Source organism: Vulpes lagopus, chromosome 8 (genome assembly GCF_018345385.1).
Source record: "Vulpes lagopus strain Blue_001 chromosome 8, ASM1834538v1, whole genome shotgun sequence".
NCBI lineage: Eukaryota > Metazoa > Chordata > Mammalia > Carnivora > Canidae > Vulpes > Vulpes lagopus.
This window is the reverse complement of record NC_054831.1, coordinates 98,625,441-98,646,077: the sequence shown is the minus strand read 5'-3', so window position 1 is coordinate 98,646,077 and position 20,637 is coordinate 98,625,441. Positions and strand designations below refer to the sequence as shown.

The window sequence follows — 20,637 nt, the reverse complement described above, 5'->3', positions numbered from 1 at the left end:
AGAGAATTCTGTTATTCTGAACAAAATCTGCCTGCAAGAGAAATTATTTTACCAGACCCTAATTTACTGGGGTTTTGTCAGAGTCCAAGTGCCCTAACTCTTAGAACTAATAAATGAATTCAATAAAGTTATAGGATACAAAATCAATATACAAAAATCAGTTGCATTTTTGTATCCTAATAAAGAACTATTGGGAAGAGAAATTAAGAAAACAATTCCATTTACAACTGCATCAAAAAGAATAAAATACTTAAGAGTAAACTTATCCCAGGATGTGAAAGACTTTTATACTTTGAAAAATCAAAGACAAAAAAAAAAATAAAAAGAAAAGAAAAATCAAAGACACTGATGAAAAAAAATAAAGAAGATACAAATAAGTGGAAATATACTTCATGATCATAATTGGAAGAATTAATATTGTTAAAATATTCATACTACCCAAAGCCATCTATTGATTAACTGCAAACCCTATCAAAATTCCAATGACATTTTTCACAGAAATAGAAAAAAAAATCCTAAAATTTGAATGGAATCACCAAAGAACCAGAATAGATACAGGAATCTTGAGAGAGAAGAACACCGGAGGCAGTTATGTTTTCTGATTTCAAACTATATTACAAAGCTATAGTAATTATAACAATATGGAAATGGCATAAAAACAGACAGATCAATGAAACAAAATAGGGAGCCCAGAAATAAGCCAATACATATGTGATCAGTTAATTTACAACAAAGGAGCCAAGAAAATACAATGTGGAAAGGACAGTCTCTTAAATAAATGGTACTGGGAAAACTGGACAGCCACGTGTATCTTACATGCAGGTGATACAGTCCACCATCTTACAGTGCACACAAAAATCAACTCAAAATGGATTAAAGATTTTAATGTAAGATCTGAAACCACAAAACTCCTAAAAGAAAGCAGAGAGCCATCCTATAATCCAGTAATTTCACTTCTGGGTATATATACAAAGGAAATGAAAACAGAATCTTTAATAGATTAACTATATTCCTCATGCTTATTGCAGCATGGTTCACAATAGCCTATTTATGGAAGCAAGCTGAGTCTGCCCATGGATAAATGGATAAACATGTGAGATATATGGACAATGGAATATTATTGAGCTATGAGAAAGAAGGAAACTCTACCATTTGCAACAACATGAATGGACTTTGAGAGCCAAGTGAAATAAATCAAGCAGAGAAAGACAAATACTATATGATATCACTTATATGTGCAATCTGAAAAAGCCAAACACATAGAAACAGAAAGCAAGGAGGTGGCTACTAGGGACTGGAAGTGAAGTGGAGAAAATCAGATGGTGTTCAAAGGATACAAGCTTCTAGTTATGAGTAAGTTGTGGAGATTTACCTTACACCACGGCGATTATAGTTAATAATACTATATTATATACTTGAGAGTTGCTAAGAGAGTAGATCTTAAAAGTTCTCACCACACACATACAAAAAAAATGGTAACTATGTAATATGACGGAGGTGTTAGCTAACACCATGGTAGTTGTCATTTTACAATATATAAATATATCAAATCAACATCTTGTAAATCTTAAACAACATTAAATATCAATTGTATTTCAATAAAGCTGGCTGGGGGTAGAGAAGATGCCCTCATAGTAGGCAAATTGCAGAAAATTCACAGTTACAATCTTTGCCTATTTTGTTTTCCCCACCTGGCATGGTCATGATGAAAAGCTTACATCAAAAGTCCAAGTCTCATATATCTCAATGCCTTTCAAAAATAAAAAACATGGGGGTGATGAGGAACAGCTAAAATGTAATGTGCATGTGCCTTGACACTGTTTGTTAGCTATTCTTATTTTATGTTTGCAGGAGGGGTTAAAATCACTTACTAGCAAATACACAAGAGTATGTCTAGAAAATTAGTGTTTCCCAAAACAATATTAGGAGTCTCTCTGGCTTCCTTGTGTGATCAGAGATAGAATAACACCATTAGCTAGTTATTTACTCCTGAAGAGAGTGATGGCTTTTTTGGTCTATGTAGTTCAGAAAGAAAAAGTCCAGTGGCTCTCTTCAATATCACATGTAAGAATTACAAGAACAATTGTAAAAGGGGATTATTCCAGGGAAGGAAAATATCAAATGCTTGATGAAGATTCATTTGATAAGATGCCTTTCACAGATAATAGGAAAAATAAATCTCTGAGAGATTTAACATCCTCTTGAGATGATAATTATTCTTTCAACACGAAAAAGAGAAAGAGAGAGAGAAGAGAAATTCTGTATCAAAAAGATGACAAAATTATAAGATCTTTCAAGGTTTGAAATGTAATTTATGTTTTCATATCAGATAAACTTTTTTACCTGGTGAGCCACTATATATATAATTCACTTGGTAGGTAACGTGTAACATTTTTTTTCTCAGCAGGCTAGTTGTACTTTAAGAACACTTCTAGCCAATTCAAAAGTTTAGTCTGCTGGTTTTACTGTCTTTAGTAGCTAGTACTCATAAACACAATAGCTAAGCATGATTGAAGGTGAGTGACAAAACTATTTTGATGACTTGTAGCAGCAACATCTATAACAGGCCATATCTGAAGTTTGAAAGTAGTGAGAGGCAACTGATTTTGACTTTATTGAAATGCAAAGATAGAGGAAATTTATTTTTTCCTGAATAAGACGGTTTCATTCCATCACTTGTAAATGGAAAAAACTTTCTAGGGCTCCCCTCATTAATAAGTAATTTTGCAGGGTGACAGTCCTTCAGAGTTGAATAGGTAGGGAAAGTCACAGCCTATTTTCTCCCATTTACAAACCCTTTTCCCACGTTACTTATTTCTGAAATCAGAATGTGATGTGCAGCCATGCGTAAATTAACTGAGTGTTATCATTTACCCATGATCTCCCCTCCCTTAAAAAAGAGCTCCTATCGGGATGCCTGGGTAGCTCAGTGGTTGAGCATCTGTCTGCCTTCCGCCCAGGGCAGGATCCTGGGATCCGGGATAGAGTCCCATGTCAGGCTCCCTGCATGGAGCCTGCTTCTCCCTCTATCTGTGTCTCTGCCTCTCTCCCTCTGTGTCTCTCATGAATAGATAAACAAATCTTAAAAAAAAAAAAAAAAAAAAAAAAGAGCTCCTATCAATTTGATGAGCACCTTGGAATGAAAAGGGACTTAAAATTCAAGACATACAGATGAACCTATTTATAACCAAAAGGAACAAAGGGAGTTGATTTATAAAAGAAGCTGACAGAAAACAGTGGGGATGTTATTTCTTGCCCAAAAGAAGCTGTGCCTCAAGACACTGTCAGAATGGTACTTATTCTCCCTCCTGCTCCTTTCCCAACATTCTCGTCTTCATTATCATCAGCCCTACTGGTAATTGAACAACAGCTTATAGGAGGCACTGCCCTTTTAACGTCTTACCTTAACATGTGTGCTTTAAAGCACTATGTCCCAAAAATAAATAAATAAATTAATTAATTAATTAATTAATTAATTTAATTTAATTAATTTAAAATTTTTTTAAAAAAAAGCACTGTGTCCCAGCTGCACCACAGAACTTCAAGAACTATAAAAAATACAGCCAGCCAGACCCATTACAGACCAACTATTTCAGAATCTGTTAGGGCGAGGCCTGGACATCTGTATTCTTAAGTCTCCCCAAGTGATTCTGATGGACAGTAAGTACTGAGGGTTGCTGTCTTTCTAAACTACTGCCGACCAGCAGCAAGTACTTGGAACAGAAGTCACAATAACTCATGTCATATTCTTTCTAATCAAAAGGGATAACACTTCCCAAAGTTTACAAAGCAAAAGGGAAAAAATAGCCTCATAAAAGGAATCACTTCCCTGATATGTTTAAAGGAGGAGAAATGACCATAGAATTCATAGGTTTGAAATGAATTCTTGTAAGAACCGGAGTAACATTAATAACTACCAGGACCTCAAGCACTCAACCTTGGACTCTAACTTTCAGTGTATTTGTCATTTGACATAATTAATGTCAAATTTTTAGTCACATCTAGCAGATAAAAGAGGTTGGCTGCTGGTGGCTAACTGCCATAGCAAAACCAAGTAACTATTTGGAACTCTGAGGTTCCATGCTCCACAACTCCAACTATTCCTGGAAATATACCTCTCTTCAGTTACTCCTCTTTGCCATGAAACCCACTTTAAAAAGAATGTGTCATCTTTTACTAGGATCCCTGCTCACCAATGGTGGCTCTTTGACAGCCTGTGCCTCATACAGTAACTTTCATCCATTTCTTACAGCAATATCCTTTTCCCAGGGGGACAAGCTAATAATTTCAGCTGCCCTGGCATCAAATTCTCTTCTGCCAAAGTGGCTTCTCAGGAAAAAAAAAAAAAAATCCCCAGATTTAAAAAGAATGTGCTCTGTTTTCTCCTTTCTCTCAATTTAGAATATATTGACTTCCTCATAGCTTGTGAGAGTCCCTAGGGACCCCTTTGCTGGCATTCTGTTATGGAGAGAGAAAACATACTTTCTTATTCTGGTTATTTGCAGAGTAATGCAGTTTTAACAACATGTTCACTGGCAACACAGAACCTCTAGGCAAAGGCTTTTGCTCCATGTGCAAAGCTCATCATTACGTCATCACGCATTCATTGAAGGGTTGCCCACACAGACACCATACACCTCTTAAGCACTGGCAACATGCTGGATCCCACACACATATGCAGAATAGACACATTCTGTTTAAATATCTTGTACTCCATTCTCTTGGGATCAACACTTTTAATTTTCTTAGGGTAGAACTATGGACATGCTTAGAATATTTCTGTCTACAGGTCCACAATGGCAGAAAGAGATGCTGGAAAACTATGGGTTGTTTTCCTCCAGAGCTTCATTTCATCAGAACAAAAACATATCCAACAACCCATGATATACAGATAATTATATAGCTTTTCTTTCCACAAGTTACTGAATGTAAACCTTGCTCACTTACTTCCAGAGTTTTATCCATGACTGGTAAGAAAAAGATTTCAAATGATGGTTTAAAGATAAATGTGCTGGAGAAATAAGGTTTAAATATTTACTTCTAATTAAACTAGTGTGTCTGTGTGTTGGGCAATCAGTCATTAATCAAGAAGATACTCAGCGATTTCCTGGTCAAAACCCAGTATGTGAGAGAATCCAAACAGTTCTCAATCATGGTCCTCTTCAAAGAACGTACAAGAGTCACAGATATTTCTATCCTGGAAGTAATTGTTTTCAGATACAGTGTGTATGGAAAACAGATGAACCAGCTTAGTACCCTGTAAGGTTCTTCATATGTCTGAGCCCTTTTGTACTATTATTTTTTTAAAATTAAAATATCTGCTGGTGACACACAAAATACTTGAGACGAAGGAAGAGAATAATGGGTGTTAGCTCAATGTCCGTTACAATAATGCAAATTAGTTTACATGAGATTGATTAATGAAATCAGGATAGCATAAAAGTTGCCTTGATTTGTACATGAATATTTCTATTTTTAGTCCATTAATGATCCATGCCATAGAGTATTAGTAGATGAATTCCCATAACACTAATAAAGCTAAGAAAAGCAAGTTGCTATACATGTGCCCCATGTCCTTCCTCTTGACTCAATAGTCAAGTACTTTGTCTTAGAAGAATTTGTTGTAGATATTCCCAGATCTTGTACATTTTGCTCTTGTCTAACTCAGCAGCCTTGACCTTGCCTTATATCTTCCCCCACCCTCCCTCCATCAAAATACCTTTTGCTTTATGGTGTTTTTATGTAAAGCCCTACATTTACTACAGCATTTTTCCTTTTTTTCAGAAATGTAATGGGTCTTTTGAAACTATACTTAAAAGTTATATTAAGATTATTCTTGATTTCATCAGTGCCATGGTCACAAAGTTGCATAGGTTTCTAATGATCGGCTGCAAACCCATTTTCCCTATGAGTTCTGGTCTTTCTAGTGCATGACTATGAAGAATACAGGGTTTTCCAGGAACATATACACAGGCCAAATGGGAACTCGAGGGAAGCAAATCATTGGGTATTGGAAGATGGTCAGAGATGGCGTCATGGATACACATCCTGATTTAGACACGGAAGGAAGCATAAGATTCAACTAAGCAAAAAAGAGGCAAGAGATGAGAAGATCATCAAGATTAAAGAGGAAAAAGCCATCACTGTAAGCCATGTGTGTAGAAATATGAGTAAAATTAGATAAAAAAGGAGAAAGGTATCTTAAATTAGCATTGCCCAGAATATAAAGAATATAAAGACCTAAGATCCTAAAATTTCTTCTTTAGCAAAGAGTCATTGGAGACTTTGGGGGTAGATGTGGGTGGAATAGATGTGGCTATAGAAATGCCAAAGCAATTCTCTTTTGGTGCAGCAAGAGCTCCTGAAAACATTCTAGTCTATCACCATTCTTTTATGTTCAAAAATTGAGGTCCAGGGAGATGGCTGACCTGTTTACATTCACATTTATTCATGACCTGTGTCTCCTGATTACCAGACCAAAGTTCTTAGGATTATAACCATGTAGCACTAAAGGCATTTAAAAAATAATAGGATGAGTACTGCAATAGTCAGTAGTCCATGACCAGCAAGGATCTGGTCTATGAAATATCAAAAGAAATAGAAGGAAAAGAATTTATTTGTGCGATTCCATGAAGAAAGGATCTGTATTTAAACATGGCAAATGACTAATGAGCGATCAATGGTCACTGAAGTAGTAACTTTATATATGTTATTCTGTATATAACAAAGTACAAGAGGTAATTTACATCTCTCTTTTGTGATATCACTATTAAAGTAGTATTTGGTAACTGTTTACAGGCATTTGCAGAGTTAAAATGTAGGTGGTATGTGTGGCTCATCTCTGAAAACAAGACTGGAAAAAAAGAACCAGAAGAACTAAATCATGAGAAGGATAGTGGAATTATTCCATGAAGCTGGACCAAGAAAGAGGTCTATTCTATTTTTCCCCAGAAGGCAGCTGCCAAGCAAGAGAATCCTTTCCTCTCCCAGGTCTGGCTGGCTCGGAGGAGAGATTCCATGAAGACTCCCCAGTTGTTCAAGGAAGCTGATCCTTCATTGTCACTTGTCACATTTCAGAGCAATTGTACCCATTTGGATTTAGAACTTTAGGGGAAGATGCCACCTGGTGCAATGATCCAGTGCCTTAGGGAGACCTCACCAGAGTGGCATTTCCTTGGTGTAGTCGAGATTTTTAAAGTCTAAAATTATTATTTGGTCAGTGAACCAAAGTTCATCATTTTTTTAAGGAACTAATACTATTCTCTCATGTTAACCAGACTCATGAAACATTGCTGCAATCATCAAAAGGCCAATGAGAAAAAGTGGACCACAATACCTACTGCCACTCATCAATGCATGCATTGTCTTTGATAATCCATTTAGGAAGTCAAACATGATCAGAAAATCATGTGGTGTGCATGGAGGCAGAGGAAAGAGAATTATGCAAATGACCTTAAAGCCAATGCAGCAATGACAGCCTTAGGCATCCATATGCACATCCACGGAGATCTACCTAATGGGAGAGAATGCACATGGTCACTGGTTAGGACTGGAGTGAACCATTTAAAAATTTTTTTCATGAACTGTTCCATAAACAACAATACAAACTTTGAGTTAGATTTTTGAACAATCATAAGCAACTATGTAGGAGGTGCAATTAGAATCTTAACATAAGTATGTTAAAAATACTCAAAGCAGGGGTGCCTGGGTGGCACAGTCATTTAAGCATCTGCCTTCAGCTCAGGTCATGATCCGGGGGTCCTGGAACCCAACAGCCCCCATCAGGCTCCTGACTCAATGGAGAGCCTGTTTTTCCTCCTCCCCACCCCCATCATGCTGCTTTCTCTCTTTCTCTCAAGTAAATAAATAAAATCTTTTAAAAAATATTCAAAGCAAAATTTTACTTGGCTGAAAGTCCATGTTTGTTAAAACTATTCTATGAACTCTTTCCAAGTAATTCAGATTAATATGATAACAGCTGCTAATTAAACTATGAAGGAAATTAGTGAATTAATTGTGGTTATCTTGGAACAACAGTTTTCCAGAAGATTGTGGTGTGAGCAAGACTTGCTTAAAATTGCTTATTTCAGAAATAGTTTAGAGAATAAAATAGTAAGATCCAATGGGAAGAGAGAGAAAGAAACATACAACATTAGTAGAGAAAAGGCTAACTCCTTAACTTTGCCTATAAGTATGATTTACAAAGGAATATTGGATTAGAATACAAAAACAGATACATCTTTCAGTTGTATTTATTTAAAGTATACTATTAAAATTAATGGCACAAATACAGGTATCCAATTAGAAACCATACATAGTCTCTGCAAAATCTCATAATGTGATATTTGACCAGATGTTTTCATCGCTTCTCTAAGCCTGATTTGAACCTTTCAGGTGTTTTCAAATTTTTCATCTAAGTAAAACAAGCTTCCACTTAATCTATTCTGATGTAATGATAAAAACATCAATAGGGGCAACTGGGTGGCTGAGTTGGTTAAGCCTCTGACTCTTGGTTTCAGCTCAGATCGGGGTTGTGATCTTGGCGTTGTGATCTCAGGTTTGTGAGATTGAGTCCCATATCGGGCTTCACACTCGGCACAGAGTCTGCTTAATGACTCTCTCTGTCTCTCCCTCTGTCCATTGCTCTCCACCCCAGCTAAATAAATAAACCTTTTTGAAAAAATGAATTTAAAGTAATGAGCTCTTCCCTCTGCTAATGTGGCCAGGTTACCCACTCTGCCAGGAAACTTCAAGATCTCTGGAGGAATTTTCTGTGAACAAGGGGATTAATGGTACAATTTAGCCAAGTGCCTCATTTTGCTGCTGTTTACAAGAGTTTTGGATTTTCCTTGTGACTCTGACCTTAGAATGGGGCCATCCCCTTGTAGATCCTTTTATGCATCTTCATGATGACTCTTTATCACAACAATATTCTGTTGGGTTGGTCCTTCTGAGTACAGGAAAGAAATGGCTGTATTTCAGGGATGAGTCAGTATGTGTGTACAACACATAAAATCACAGAAGATAATCCAAGTCCAGCTTTGTCCCTCTCTCAATTAGAAAGAATTCTGTTAGATTAACTCATCATACTCTTTTTCTCATTTGACATGCTTCCACATGGAAGTTGTTTCTTTCTTTTACTTTTTAAAAATAAACAAAAATTTAAAAATTCTTTTTTGTTTTTCCCATCCCTACCCTACTTTTAGGCTTAACTTTGCTCTCCTAGATATTCATACAACTTTTCAATCCTTGTTTTCAATCACTACTTTCATTTATCTACAAATATACCATATAAATAGTTTCTAGGCAATAAGATTAGAGAAAGGTGCTAAAAATTGATAACTATATAGAGGTGTAAGAGATAGTCCCTCGCTTCCAAAAGCTATTCTCTAAGCAGAAAGAGAAAACAGGCCCCTGGTACAGTCAAAGAGCAAAAACAGCAAAAGACTATTCAAATATATTCTAATACACCAAAACTTAGGGAGTGAAGAAAGCACCCTAGAATTCAAGCACTGAGAAGATGGGTGTGGGCAAGGTGGGGCTCATGGCAGAGCAGGTTGGAGCCAAGACAACTTCATTTGGGGTGGTGGACCTTTCAACACTGCCAAATCCCCGGTGAAGGCTACCCTACAACAACCATCCACTGCTTTGGGTGGAACAGAGGGCGAGAGGCTGAACTCAGGGCCAGATCATCTGGTTCAAACCCTGGATCTGCTACTCAACAACTACACACAAGTAACATAACTTCAGTGTCAATTGGTAATAGAGTTTGTCAACAGTAATAGAGTTTGCCAAGTATGAAATAAGTTAAAACATGCAAAATACTTAATACTATACCTGACACAGCAGAAGCACTAAATACATATTTACTATTACTACCATTATCAGCTGCTGATGACATCACGGGCTTCTAAGAGCACATCTAAGTTTTAAGCACCACCCCTGGCCACAAAGATGTGTACCTAGTCTTGAATCACAAGACATGTCACTCTCTTTTTTTAGCAAGCAAATTCAAACTGCACAGTTATTTTGTGAATGGGAGCTGATAGGAATGTAAGTGGGAGGAAAGAAGAAAAGAAGAAAAAGTGGTGATAGTGATCACATCTCCTTCAATTTCAGGTCATACTTTCCAAACCAGCCTTAACTACCATGCCTTGAGTTCTGAGTTAGTAACAGAATGTGCACAGTTTTTACCTCTTTATGTTTCGATAAAAATTCACAAATTCTTAAGTAATTTTCCAAACAGTCTTTTTGCCCCCATCATCCTATTTTGTATATTCATTACAAAGGCTGGCTCAGAAGCACCACTTGTTTTTCTTTTTTTTTTTTTTTTCTTTTTTTTTATTGGAGTTCAATTTGCCAACATATAGCATAACACCCAGTACTCACCCTGCCAAGCGCCCCCCCTCAGTGCCCATCACCCAGTCACCCCAACCCCCTGCCCACCTCCCTTTCCACTATCCCTTGTTTGTTTCCCAGAGTTAGGAGTCTCTCGTGTTTTGTCACCCTCACTGATATTTTCACTCATTTTCTCTCCTTTCCCCTTTACTCCTTTTCACTATTTTTTATATTCTCCAAATGAATGAGACCATATAATGTTTGTCCTTCTCCGATTGACTTATTTCACTCAGCATAATACCCTCCAGTTCCATCCACCTCTAAGCAAATGGTCTGTATTTGTCGGCACAGCAGGCCCCTCCCCCAGAACACACCTTGTTTTTCTAAGTGCCCTTCTTATTGGTGTGTAAAACTCTGTCTCACCTTTCATCCTCAATGAATAGCCATAAGATGCTTTAACTTATCTCTAGGAGCCCCAGCAAACTGCCACATACTTCGCTCTCCCATGCCATGACTAGCATTTAAAAGTATAGTAGTGCCCCTGTAAAGAGGCTTTTCGGTGGCATCTGGAATGGGTAGATTGATAGTTGACATCAATGCCTTCAATTGTGGCTTGTTGTTTTTTTTTTAAGATTTTCTTTATTTACTCATGAGAGACACACACACAGAGAGAGAGAGAGAGAGAGAGAGAAGCAAATACATAGGCAGAGGGAGAAGCAGGCTCCATGCAGGGAGCCGGAGGTGGGACTTCTCCAGGATCACACCCTGGGCCAAAGTCAGGTGCTAAACCACCAAGCCACCCAGGGATCCCCTCCAGTTGTGTTTTTTATTGAAACGCTTAGAGGAAGAACTCAAGAGCTGGGAGAGCCCAAGAGCCCCAAGGCAGGACGTGCTCAGATGTAGATGAGAGCTATCATCAATAGTAAACACTGGTGCAGGAAGGGGGGGAGGGGCGAAATTTGGAAATCAAATCTCTGTTTACTTTAAGTGTGCATGTTAACATCATGTTCCTGTGTCATTCTGTTAAGGAGACTTAGAGAGTTCAACTAACCTGAAATAATTAGCACCTGGAACACTTCTCAAGAAAGGTGAAACAGGGCAGCCCGGGTGCCTCAGCGGTTAAGCGCCGCCTTCGGCCCAGGGACTGATCCTGGAGACCCAGGATCGAGTCCCACGTCGGGCTCCCTGCATGGAGCCTACTGCTCCCTCTGCCTGTGTCTCTCCCTCTCTCTCTCTCTCTGTCTCTCATGAATAAATAAATAAAATATTTTTTAAAAAAAAGAAAGGTGAAACAAAAATGGAAAGTCTCATTGTTGTCATCATCATATAATAACAAGTAGAAGCCACCTCTGCTGCGTAACAAATACTTGGAAACAAGTTTCAGATCTCAAAAAAGCTGATGTATTTTATAGAACACCTCTTAAGAGTCCTATATAGAAAGCTATAATCATAAACCAAAAATCAAGAATAAGGAGATTTTCCATAGGAGAGAGTAAAAAGGAACAGATGGAGGAAATGAAAGGAATGGAATGAGAAAGGCAACAATAAGGCCAACAATAAAGACAAGATGCACTTCGAATCTGGATCAACCTTGAAAAAATTCCTGGAGGAATCTGTGTCAATGAGCCCTGAAGAACGAGCCAGATACCTAGAGAACTATGACGCTATTCGAGTCACTCATGAGACCAGTGCCCATGAAGGTCAGACTGAGGCACCAAGTATAGATGAAAAAGTAGATCTTCATTTTATTGCATTAGTTCATGTAGATGGGCATCTCTATGAATTAGATGGACGGAAACCATTTCCAATTAACCATGGGGAAACTAGTGATGAAACTTTATTAGAGGATGCCATAGAAGTTTGCAAGAAGTTTATGGAACGTGACCCTGATGAATTGAGGTTCAATGCAATTGCTCTATCTGCAGCATAGCTTGTCAGTAAATGGAAACACCAAATACTGTATTATTTGCAACAAAAATTACATTTCTGCTGCCATACACTAACTCAAAAATTTTGATATTTTCATTAACTTGACTGATTAAACTTTATGTGAATTAAACTTTAAAAAAAATAAAAAAATAAAAAAATAAAGGGCACTGCAGGTTGTGGATCCCATTGAGCTGGTTGTCTTCCTGCCTGCCCTGTGTCGTAAGATGGGGGTTCCTTACTGCATTATCAAGGGGAAGGCCAGGCTGGGGCGTCTGGTCCACAGGAAGACCTGTACCACGGTCGCCTTCACACAGGTTAACTCGGAAGACAAGGGAGCTCTGGCTAAGCTGGTAGAAGCCATCAGGACCAATTACAATGACAGATATGATGAGATCCGCCGCCACTGGGGAGGCAACGTCCTGGGTCCGAAGTCAGTGGCTCGCATCGCCAAGCTGGAAAAAGCAAAGGCTAAAGAACTGGCCACCAAGCTGGGCTGAGTGGACGCTGTTGAACTTTCTGTACATAAAAGTAATAAAAGGTTCTCTTTCAGTGAAAAAAAAAGAACTTATTTGTGTTTTTCAACATACCTCAGATCCAGTACAAAAATCCTTGGGTACAGATCATGATGTTTAAGAACATGACGCCGTCCCCCTTCCTGCGGTTCTATCTGGATTCTGGGGAGCAGGTCCTTGTGGATGTGGAGACCAAGAGCAACAAGGAGATTGTGGAGCACATCAAAAAAATCTTGGGGAAGAACAAGGAAACCCTGGAAGAGGAGGAGCAGGAGAAAAAGCAGCTTTCTCACCCAGCCCACTTCGGGCCCCGAAAGTACTGCCTGCGGGAGTGTATCTGCGAGGTGGAGGGTCAGGTCCCCTGCCCGGGCCTGTTGCCGTTACCCAAGGAGCTGACCAGGAAGTACAAAGCAATGCTGAAGGCCAGCACCCAGGACTGAGGCCCAGGCCACACCCTGGGAGGGTGTCCCTGGAGGGACTCTGAAAAATCTGTGCCATAAGACCGTCCCCTTCACACACCTGTGTGCAGCGACACAAGAGGGTCGGGGAGGATCTGCAGTGGAGCTGCTAGACGTGGGCTCTGCTCTGTCAGGCAATAAAATGCTTCCTGGTCTCCAAAAAAAAAAAAAAGAACTACAAACAAAATTTCTATTAAATTAAGTTTTGTGTCTTCCTCCTGTGTCTCCTTCTGGGGGAGGTGACTCTCGAGTAAGGCTCATTTTCCAGTGGCTAGTGTTGGTTGAATGTCCCCTAAGGCTACAGGGTCTGTTGTTTACCCCCACAACCTCAAACCAGTGGGAGAAAAGTGTGTTCTAAGCGCCTTTACAGAGACTCCAGATACTACTCATTGAGTCTTTGTGCCAAACTGAGCTTTGTTTTTAGTTTGCCCCATTCAGTTTGATGAAGCTAAGCTCCAAAATGTAAGGAGTAGGGCAGGGCTATGAACTCACACCATAGCACCATTTCATGAGATCTGTTTTACACTCAACCATATATACTTCTTGACTGTTAAAAGAGCAAGACTAGGATGATTGGACTATTTTAAACAAGTATTCTTAATACCAGTCAGGGTTAAGTTACTCCTTTTATAATCAAGAATATAGGTTCAGATATGAAAAAGAAAAAAAAAAAGCACATAGAATTAAACAGAGTGATACCGTTTTCCTTCATAGCTTAGCATTACCAGTAGGAAGAACAGCAAGGGTTTCTCCTCACCCTGATTTTAAAGGTCAGCATTCCTATTTCAATTGCTAAAACCACTAAAAAATAAATGAGAAGATTACAAATCTAACAGACCCTTCAAAACACTTCAGAATAAGACAGAACATAGAATTTAAATCCAGGAATTACTGGATTCTAGGGATATGTGAGGCCATAGAAGATGTAATAGCATGTAAGTTAGGAGCATCAAAATGATCTGTTATTCAGAATAGTAACAATGTCTATAAATTTTAGGCTAAGTATGAGGCATACTTGAAATAACTAGAACTACTAAAAGAACACGTGGAGAACATAAATTCAAAACAGTAAAGAGGAAGTAGTCAGAATGAGGAAGAAAATCCAAGAGTATAGAGAAAAAAAATACAGAATAATTAGGCAAATAAATAATGGGTAATAATATACAAGACAAATATTAACCCAAAAAAACTTAGGTTTCTAAACAAAATACAAAACCACAATTAAAAACAATTGCTACGGGATCCCTGGGTGGCGCAGCGGTTTGGCGCCTGCCTTTGGCCCAGGGCGCGATCCTGGAGACCCGGGATCGAGTCCCACGTCGGGCTCCCGGTGCATGGAGCCTGCTTCTCCCTCTGCCTGTGTCTCTGCCTCTCTCTCTCTCTATGTCTATCATAAATAAATAAATAAATCTTTAAAAAAAAAAAAAAACAATTGCTACATGATAATAAAATGTTTGGTTTGCTTGTGCACACCTAATCGCACCACCTTACAGTAGATATAACAAAAACTCACAGAAATACCAGGAAAAAATTACAGTGAAGGATTTTCACACACTCCTCTCTTTTTGATCAAACAAGAAAAATACAATTTTGGCTAAAATTAACTTAAACAGTACCATTGACAAGTTTGATGATGATGAACATATCACATACAACATTTGGAAAATAAACCTTTTACTTTTAAAGTACATATAGAACATGTCCACATTTGACCATATATTTCACCAACAAAGGAATTAAGTTAGAAATCAATAATGAAAAGAAACCTCAGGAAGAAAGCACAGAACATTATTAATCCATGAGGAAGTGAGAAAAAATAATAATGAGTATTAGAACATGTTTGTAGTGAATGATAATTAATATAAGTTCCACAAATCGAAACATGAGGGATATAACTAAGGCAGTAATCAGGGGGAAATACACACTTAAGAAGCCTACATTAGAAAATTAATGGGCAAAATATCCTATCTGATAAGGAAGAAAGAAGCAGTATAATCAATCTTTTAAAGTTATGATGGCAGGACTTGCAGCTATAAGCATGTCAAAAGTTCAGCAAATTCTCCCCCCAAAGAAACAAGTATAAAATGGCAAAATTGTCTAAATCAGCTGCAGTAGGACTTTGGAAACTAGCTAAAAACAAATAACAAACGAAGGCATGTGTATTCATGAAATGCTGCGAGAAATGCAGATAAGGACTGTCAGTCAATCTGAGGCCTCTGCAGCTGGGACTGCTCCCTCCACCGCTTCCCAGCTCACTTAGTAAGAATGAAAGTTTTACCAGGTGTAGCTGGGCATGAACACCAGCCCATTTGCTGCCACAGGAAAAGGATTTGATTTGGAGTAGAAGATGAAAAGCTCTGCTAGACACAATGAAAGTAAAATATGAGACTTGGTAGGTAACAACAACAACAAAAAAATCTACAGATCTGTAGCCTGAGTATGTAGTTCTCGTGAGGGTAAGTGACAGACCACCAGAAATTTAATGGGGAGATCTAAAAATGAGAGACCATCAGAGGGCTGGATGTGCTCTCTACACATTCCTTTATCTCTGTGAAAATATGTACAAGTTCAGGGGAACTCCAGAAGGGCAAAGCATTAAATAAAAGCCAACGCAGACTTGACAAATGGCTGAATTATAAACGAACCCATATCCAATCTGATCTATCAGCAGACGGTGGATGACTTACACATTTTGAGGTATGTGAGCAGAATCTCTGCCCAAATTATTGATTTATCATTAAGTTATATAAACACAGGAGTGACCTCTATGAAGTCAGGCTATAAAATAAGAATAGCACAAACTACCTACTAGGATGATTATAATTAAAAAGGCAAAAATAGTAATAGTGGGGCATGAGGGTGGCTCAGTCAGTTAAACATCTGCCTTCAGCTCAGGTCATGATCCTGGGGTCCTGGGATCGAGTCCTGCATCAGGCTCTCTCTTAGTGGGGAGTCTGCTTCTCCCTCTTCTGTGCCCCTCCCCCTAACTCTTACTCACTTGCTCACTCTCTCTCTCTCAGATAAATCTTTTTAAAATGTGTTGATAATAACACAAACTGAACAGAAACAGCAGCAGCCATACACCAAAGGAGAAATAGATTTACACAATTTAATGTATTCCATGGTATATAGTCTTTGCTATTAATATATTGTACACATGAAAGCTGCTGAGAGTAAATCAAGTATTGTCATAAGAAGGAAGGAAGGAAGGAAGGAAGGAAGGAAGGAAGGAAGGAAGGAAGGAAGGAAGGAAGAAAGGAAGGGCCACCCATGTGAAGTGACAGATGTGTTAATTATCTTGATCACGGCAATCATTCCACAGTATATATGTACACCAAATAATCATGTTATATACTTTAAATATATACAATTTGTCAATTATTCCTCAATGTGTATTATGTGTTATTTTATTCATCCAAATAAGTTACTAAGAACAATAACAAAAGCCATAAGAGAAAAAATCCAGAGTTGCTAAAATATACAGCTTGTAATTATAACAAAAAATGAAGCATGTCAAAAAAAAAAAAAAAGAATGCTGTGACCTCATACAAAGGAAGAAAAAGGCAGTTGATAAAACCAACATTGATGTTGGGTTTAACAGACAAAAATTTCAAAAGTGGGTAGGGCACTTGGGTGGCTCAGTCAAATAAACATCCAACTCTTGATTTGGGCTCAGGTCTTGATCTCAGCCCATTGAGTCCCTCATGGGGCTCCCTACTCTGCAGAGAGTCTGCTTGAGAATCTCTCCCTCTGCCTCTCCCCACCCCCCCATTCTCTCATGCTCTCTTTCTCTAAAATAAATAAATAAATAAATCTTTTAAAAAATTCAAAGTGGTGATTACAAATACACTCAAAGAATCAAAAAATACTATATGCAAGAATTAGAGGAATAATACTATGACAAGAATCAACAAATAAGGACTTTCAATAGAGAACTCAAAAACTACAAAATGAACCACATGGGATATACAGGTGAAAAGCACAATAACTGAAATGAGAATTGTACTAGATGGACACAATAGCAAATTTAAAATGGCAAAAGAATTGGGGAACTTGATGCTAGGTCAATGAAAATAATACAATTTAAGAAAGAGAGAGAAAGTAAGATTGAAAAGAATGAACAAAGAGGAGATAACACCAAGCATACCAACATACATGTAATAGAAATCCCAAAAGGAGAAAGATATTTCAAAAAATATTTGGAAAAGTAGTGTCCACAAACAGTTGCTAAAAGCATTAATTTTTTAAAAAATATTTTTCTCCAGATCCATAAAGTTTCATGAATTCTAAGAAGGACAAATATAAAGAGATCCATCCCTAGATAAAACATACTAAACTGATGAAATTCAAAGAAAGAGGAAAATAGTAAAAGTGGCAAGATAAAAACGAGTCAGCACGTACAGGAAAACACATGTGATTAACAGGTGAATTCTCTTCATAAATAATGGAGACCAGATGGCAGTAAAAGTAATATTTAAAGTGTTGGAAAAATAAACAAAAAACAAAAGAATCCTATGAAGTAGTAATTCTGCACTCAGGAAAACTTATTATTTCAAAAATAAAGGTAAAATCAATACATTTCAATACAGATTAAAAACAGAAACAAGGGATCCCTGGGTGGCGCAGCGGTTTGGCGCCTGCCTTTGGCCCAAAGCGCGATCCTGGAGACCCGGGATCGAATCCCATATCGGGCTCCCGGTGCATGGAGCCTGATTCTCCCTCTGCCTGTGTCTCTGCCTCTCTCTCTCTCTCTGTGACTATCATAATAAATAAAAATTTAAAAAAAAAACAGAAACAATTTTCTGCTAGTTGATCTGCCTTATAAGAAATCCTACAGAAAGTCCCTCAGGCTGAAACACACAGCAATGACTTGAATATACAGAACAACATGAAGAATACTGAAAATATATTTGTTAATCTCTTATCTGATAAAGAATTTATATCTAGAATATAAAAAGAGTGCTTTAAAACTCAAAAACCAAATAACCCAACTGCTATTCATAGTAAAGAGAAACAAACTACTGATACATGTTACAACTTGTATACATCTCAAAAAAAAAAAAAAAAAAGTTCTACTAGGTGAAAGAATCCACACACAGAAGACTGCATATTTTAAAATTCCATTTATAACTGAATAGTCCTATAACCATTCATGAAAAGTGAACCATTGCTTTAAAAGTACCCATATTACAAAAAAACACTATATTTGGATGGCTTTACTTTGAAGTTCTAGAAATATTTTTAAAAACATAAAATTCAATCTCAAAAGAATATGTTCTGAGGATTTAATGTATTCCATGGTATATAGTCTTTGCTATTAATATATTGTACACATGAAAGCTGCTGAGAGTAAATCAAGTATTGTCATAAGAAGGAAGGAAGGAAGGAAGGAAGGAAGGAAGGAAGGAAGGAAGGAAGGAAGGAAGGAAGGAAGGAAGGAAGGAAGGAAGAAGGGAAGGGCCACCCATGTGAAGTGACAGATGTGTTAATTATCTTGATCACGGCAATCATTCCACAGTATATATGTACACCAAATAATCATGTTATATACTTTAAATATATACAATTTGTCAATTATTCCTCAATGTGTATTATGTGTTATTTTATTCATATTAGACATAGAAAATATTGAAATATAATAATTACATATCTAGAAAAATTAAATCGTCTCTCTGCTTCACACCATACACATACAAAATAAGTCATTTCCCAGTGAATTCAAAGAAAACACAATGCAAAACATAGAATATTTAAACATTTTCTAAGATAGTTCATATCTTTATGATCCTGGAGTATGAAAGTGTTTTTTTAACAAGACTTAGCAAGTTTCTTCCATTATTACGAGATAGCAATAAAAAGAGGGAAAGCAAAAGCCACATCACAAATCTTTGCAACCTATATAACCAACAACAGATCAGAATTACTGTAGTTAAGATTTAGAGAAGTTAAAAGTTGAACACAGATTTTCAACTGTGGGCAGGGTTTGTTCAAGGGTCAACTCTGTGATGTGTTTATAAAGAACTCCTGTAGGTCAATTAAGAAAAACCAGCAAAACCCAGTATATTAACAGCAAAAAATTCCAAACAAATATTTCAGAAGATAGAAAATACAATTATTAGCATTGATAAGAAATACATTAAAAGTATCAAATTCATTATTAATCTGGAAAATGCAAATTGAAATCAGAATGAGATACCATTTCTCACCAGACTGACAAAAAAGGCCACAATTACCAAATATTGGTTAGAATATAATGCAATGGGAACTGTCCTACGCTGTGGGTGGGAATGCATATTAGTCAACCATACTGAACAAAGGTTCCAAATGATCTAGTAAAATCTCTTACGTACACACCCTCTGGTGCAGCAACTTTAATTCTAAATATATAAAGTACGTGTGCACCAGAAAACAGGGATGCACAAGAATATACAGAGCTGCATTATTTGTAAAAGCAAAAGATAAGTTGCAGATGATTACATATGGTATCATTCAATTATATGAAGTTCAAAATTAATCAAATACATTTTAAAACTTTATACTAGGTGGCTAGACTATAAGTAAAATCAAAAACAGGTAAAAATCAGGAGAGGGATTATTGCCAGGACGGCAAGGAGAAGAATGCCCTGGTGAGGGACATATAGGGAACTTCTCAGATACATATACTGCTCTACTTACATTGCGTCCTGGGTATATGGCTGCTCATTTTATTAGTTTTTAAGCCTTATGGTATGGTCTATACAGCTTTTAATGGATGCCATGTTTCATGATTTTAAAAATTGACTCTCTACATTAAAACTCCAACTCAAAATTCACTCACAACTTTCCCTGTCCCCAGTTACAAGCTGTTCTTGAGACCTGGTGGTTTTGTGGCCAGCCAGCCCAGTTTTGTGGCCAACCCCTCGGTTCTAGGCAAGCCAGGAGAGTTGCATCTGCTACCTGGAGAGTCTCAAGCAAAAAGGACAGGATTTGCTTTTTTACCTCTCCTGAACATCCATTACCTTGGAGCAGAGGAATTTATGTTATCCCTCAGGTACTACTTCTCCCCCATTCCTCCTCAAAGTCTTTTATTTGGTGTTGAGAGATGAGGAGGTAAGAAAAGAAGAGGAAGAACACATAACTCTTACCGGTCACTGTTGCCATCTTCTTTTTTGTCATTGCTTATCGGTTGAGACGGACTTGTGACAACGACCTTGGTGAATAGACGTTGGCCCTCTTATAGGGCACAGGTATGACAACACCAGCTCTATGGGGCCTCTCTAGCATATACCTCCCTCAGATGGGAATCCCTATTTCTGGTCAATCTCTTCCTGGCCTGGTGACACACCCTACCTCCTTTTCTGCTCAGATCCTACCTGATGTCTACTCAACTTGTCCTCTCAAGCCCTGCTTTCTTCTCTGGC

General features: G+C 37.7%; 3 protein-coding genes across 3 annotated transcripts; all 3 read left to right on the top strand.

Annotated features, from left to right (window-relative positions):
* Window positions 1-2,506: 2,506 nt before the first annotated feature.
* Window positions 2,507-12,397, top strand: LOC121497786 (ubiquitin carboxyl-terminal hydrolase isozyme L3-like). The gene is made up of 2 exons (XM_041767501.1): window positions 2,507-2,516; window positions 11,877-12,397. The coding sequence occupies exons 1-2, from the start codon at window positions 2,507-2,509 to the stop codon at window positions 12,266-12,268; spliced, it is 402 nt and encodes a 133-aa protein (XP_041623435.1). The 3' UTR covers window positions 12,269-12,397.
* Window positions 12,398-12,423: 26 nt separating this feature from the next.
* Window positions 12,424-12,816, top strand: LOC121497353 (60S ribosomal protein L7a-like). The gene has a single exon (XM_041766898.1). The coding sequence runs from the start codon at window positions 12,492-12,494 to the stop codon at window positions 12,762-12,764; it is 273 nt and encodes a 90-aa protein (XP_041622832.1). The 5' UTR covers window positions 12,424-12,491; the 3' UTR covers window positions 12,765-12,816.
* A 19-nt stretch (window positions 12,817-12,835) lies between these two features.
* On the top strand, window positions 12,836-13,416 carry LOC121497785 (28S ribosomal protein S25, mitochondrial-like; the record flags this gene model as incomplete). Its single annotated transcript, XM_041767500.1, has 1 exon — window positions 12,836-13,416. A coding segment is annotated over one exon (384 nt), but the record flags the coding sequence as incomplete, so codon positions are not given.
* Between the last annotated feature and the right edge of the window lie 7,221 nt (window positions 13,417-20,637).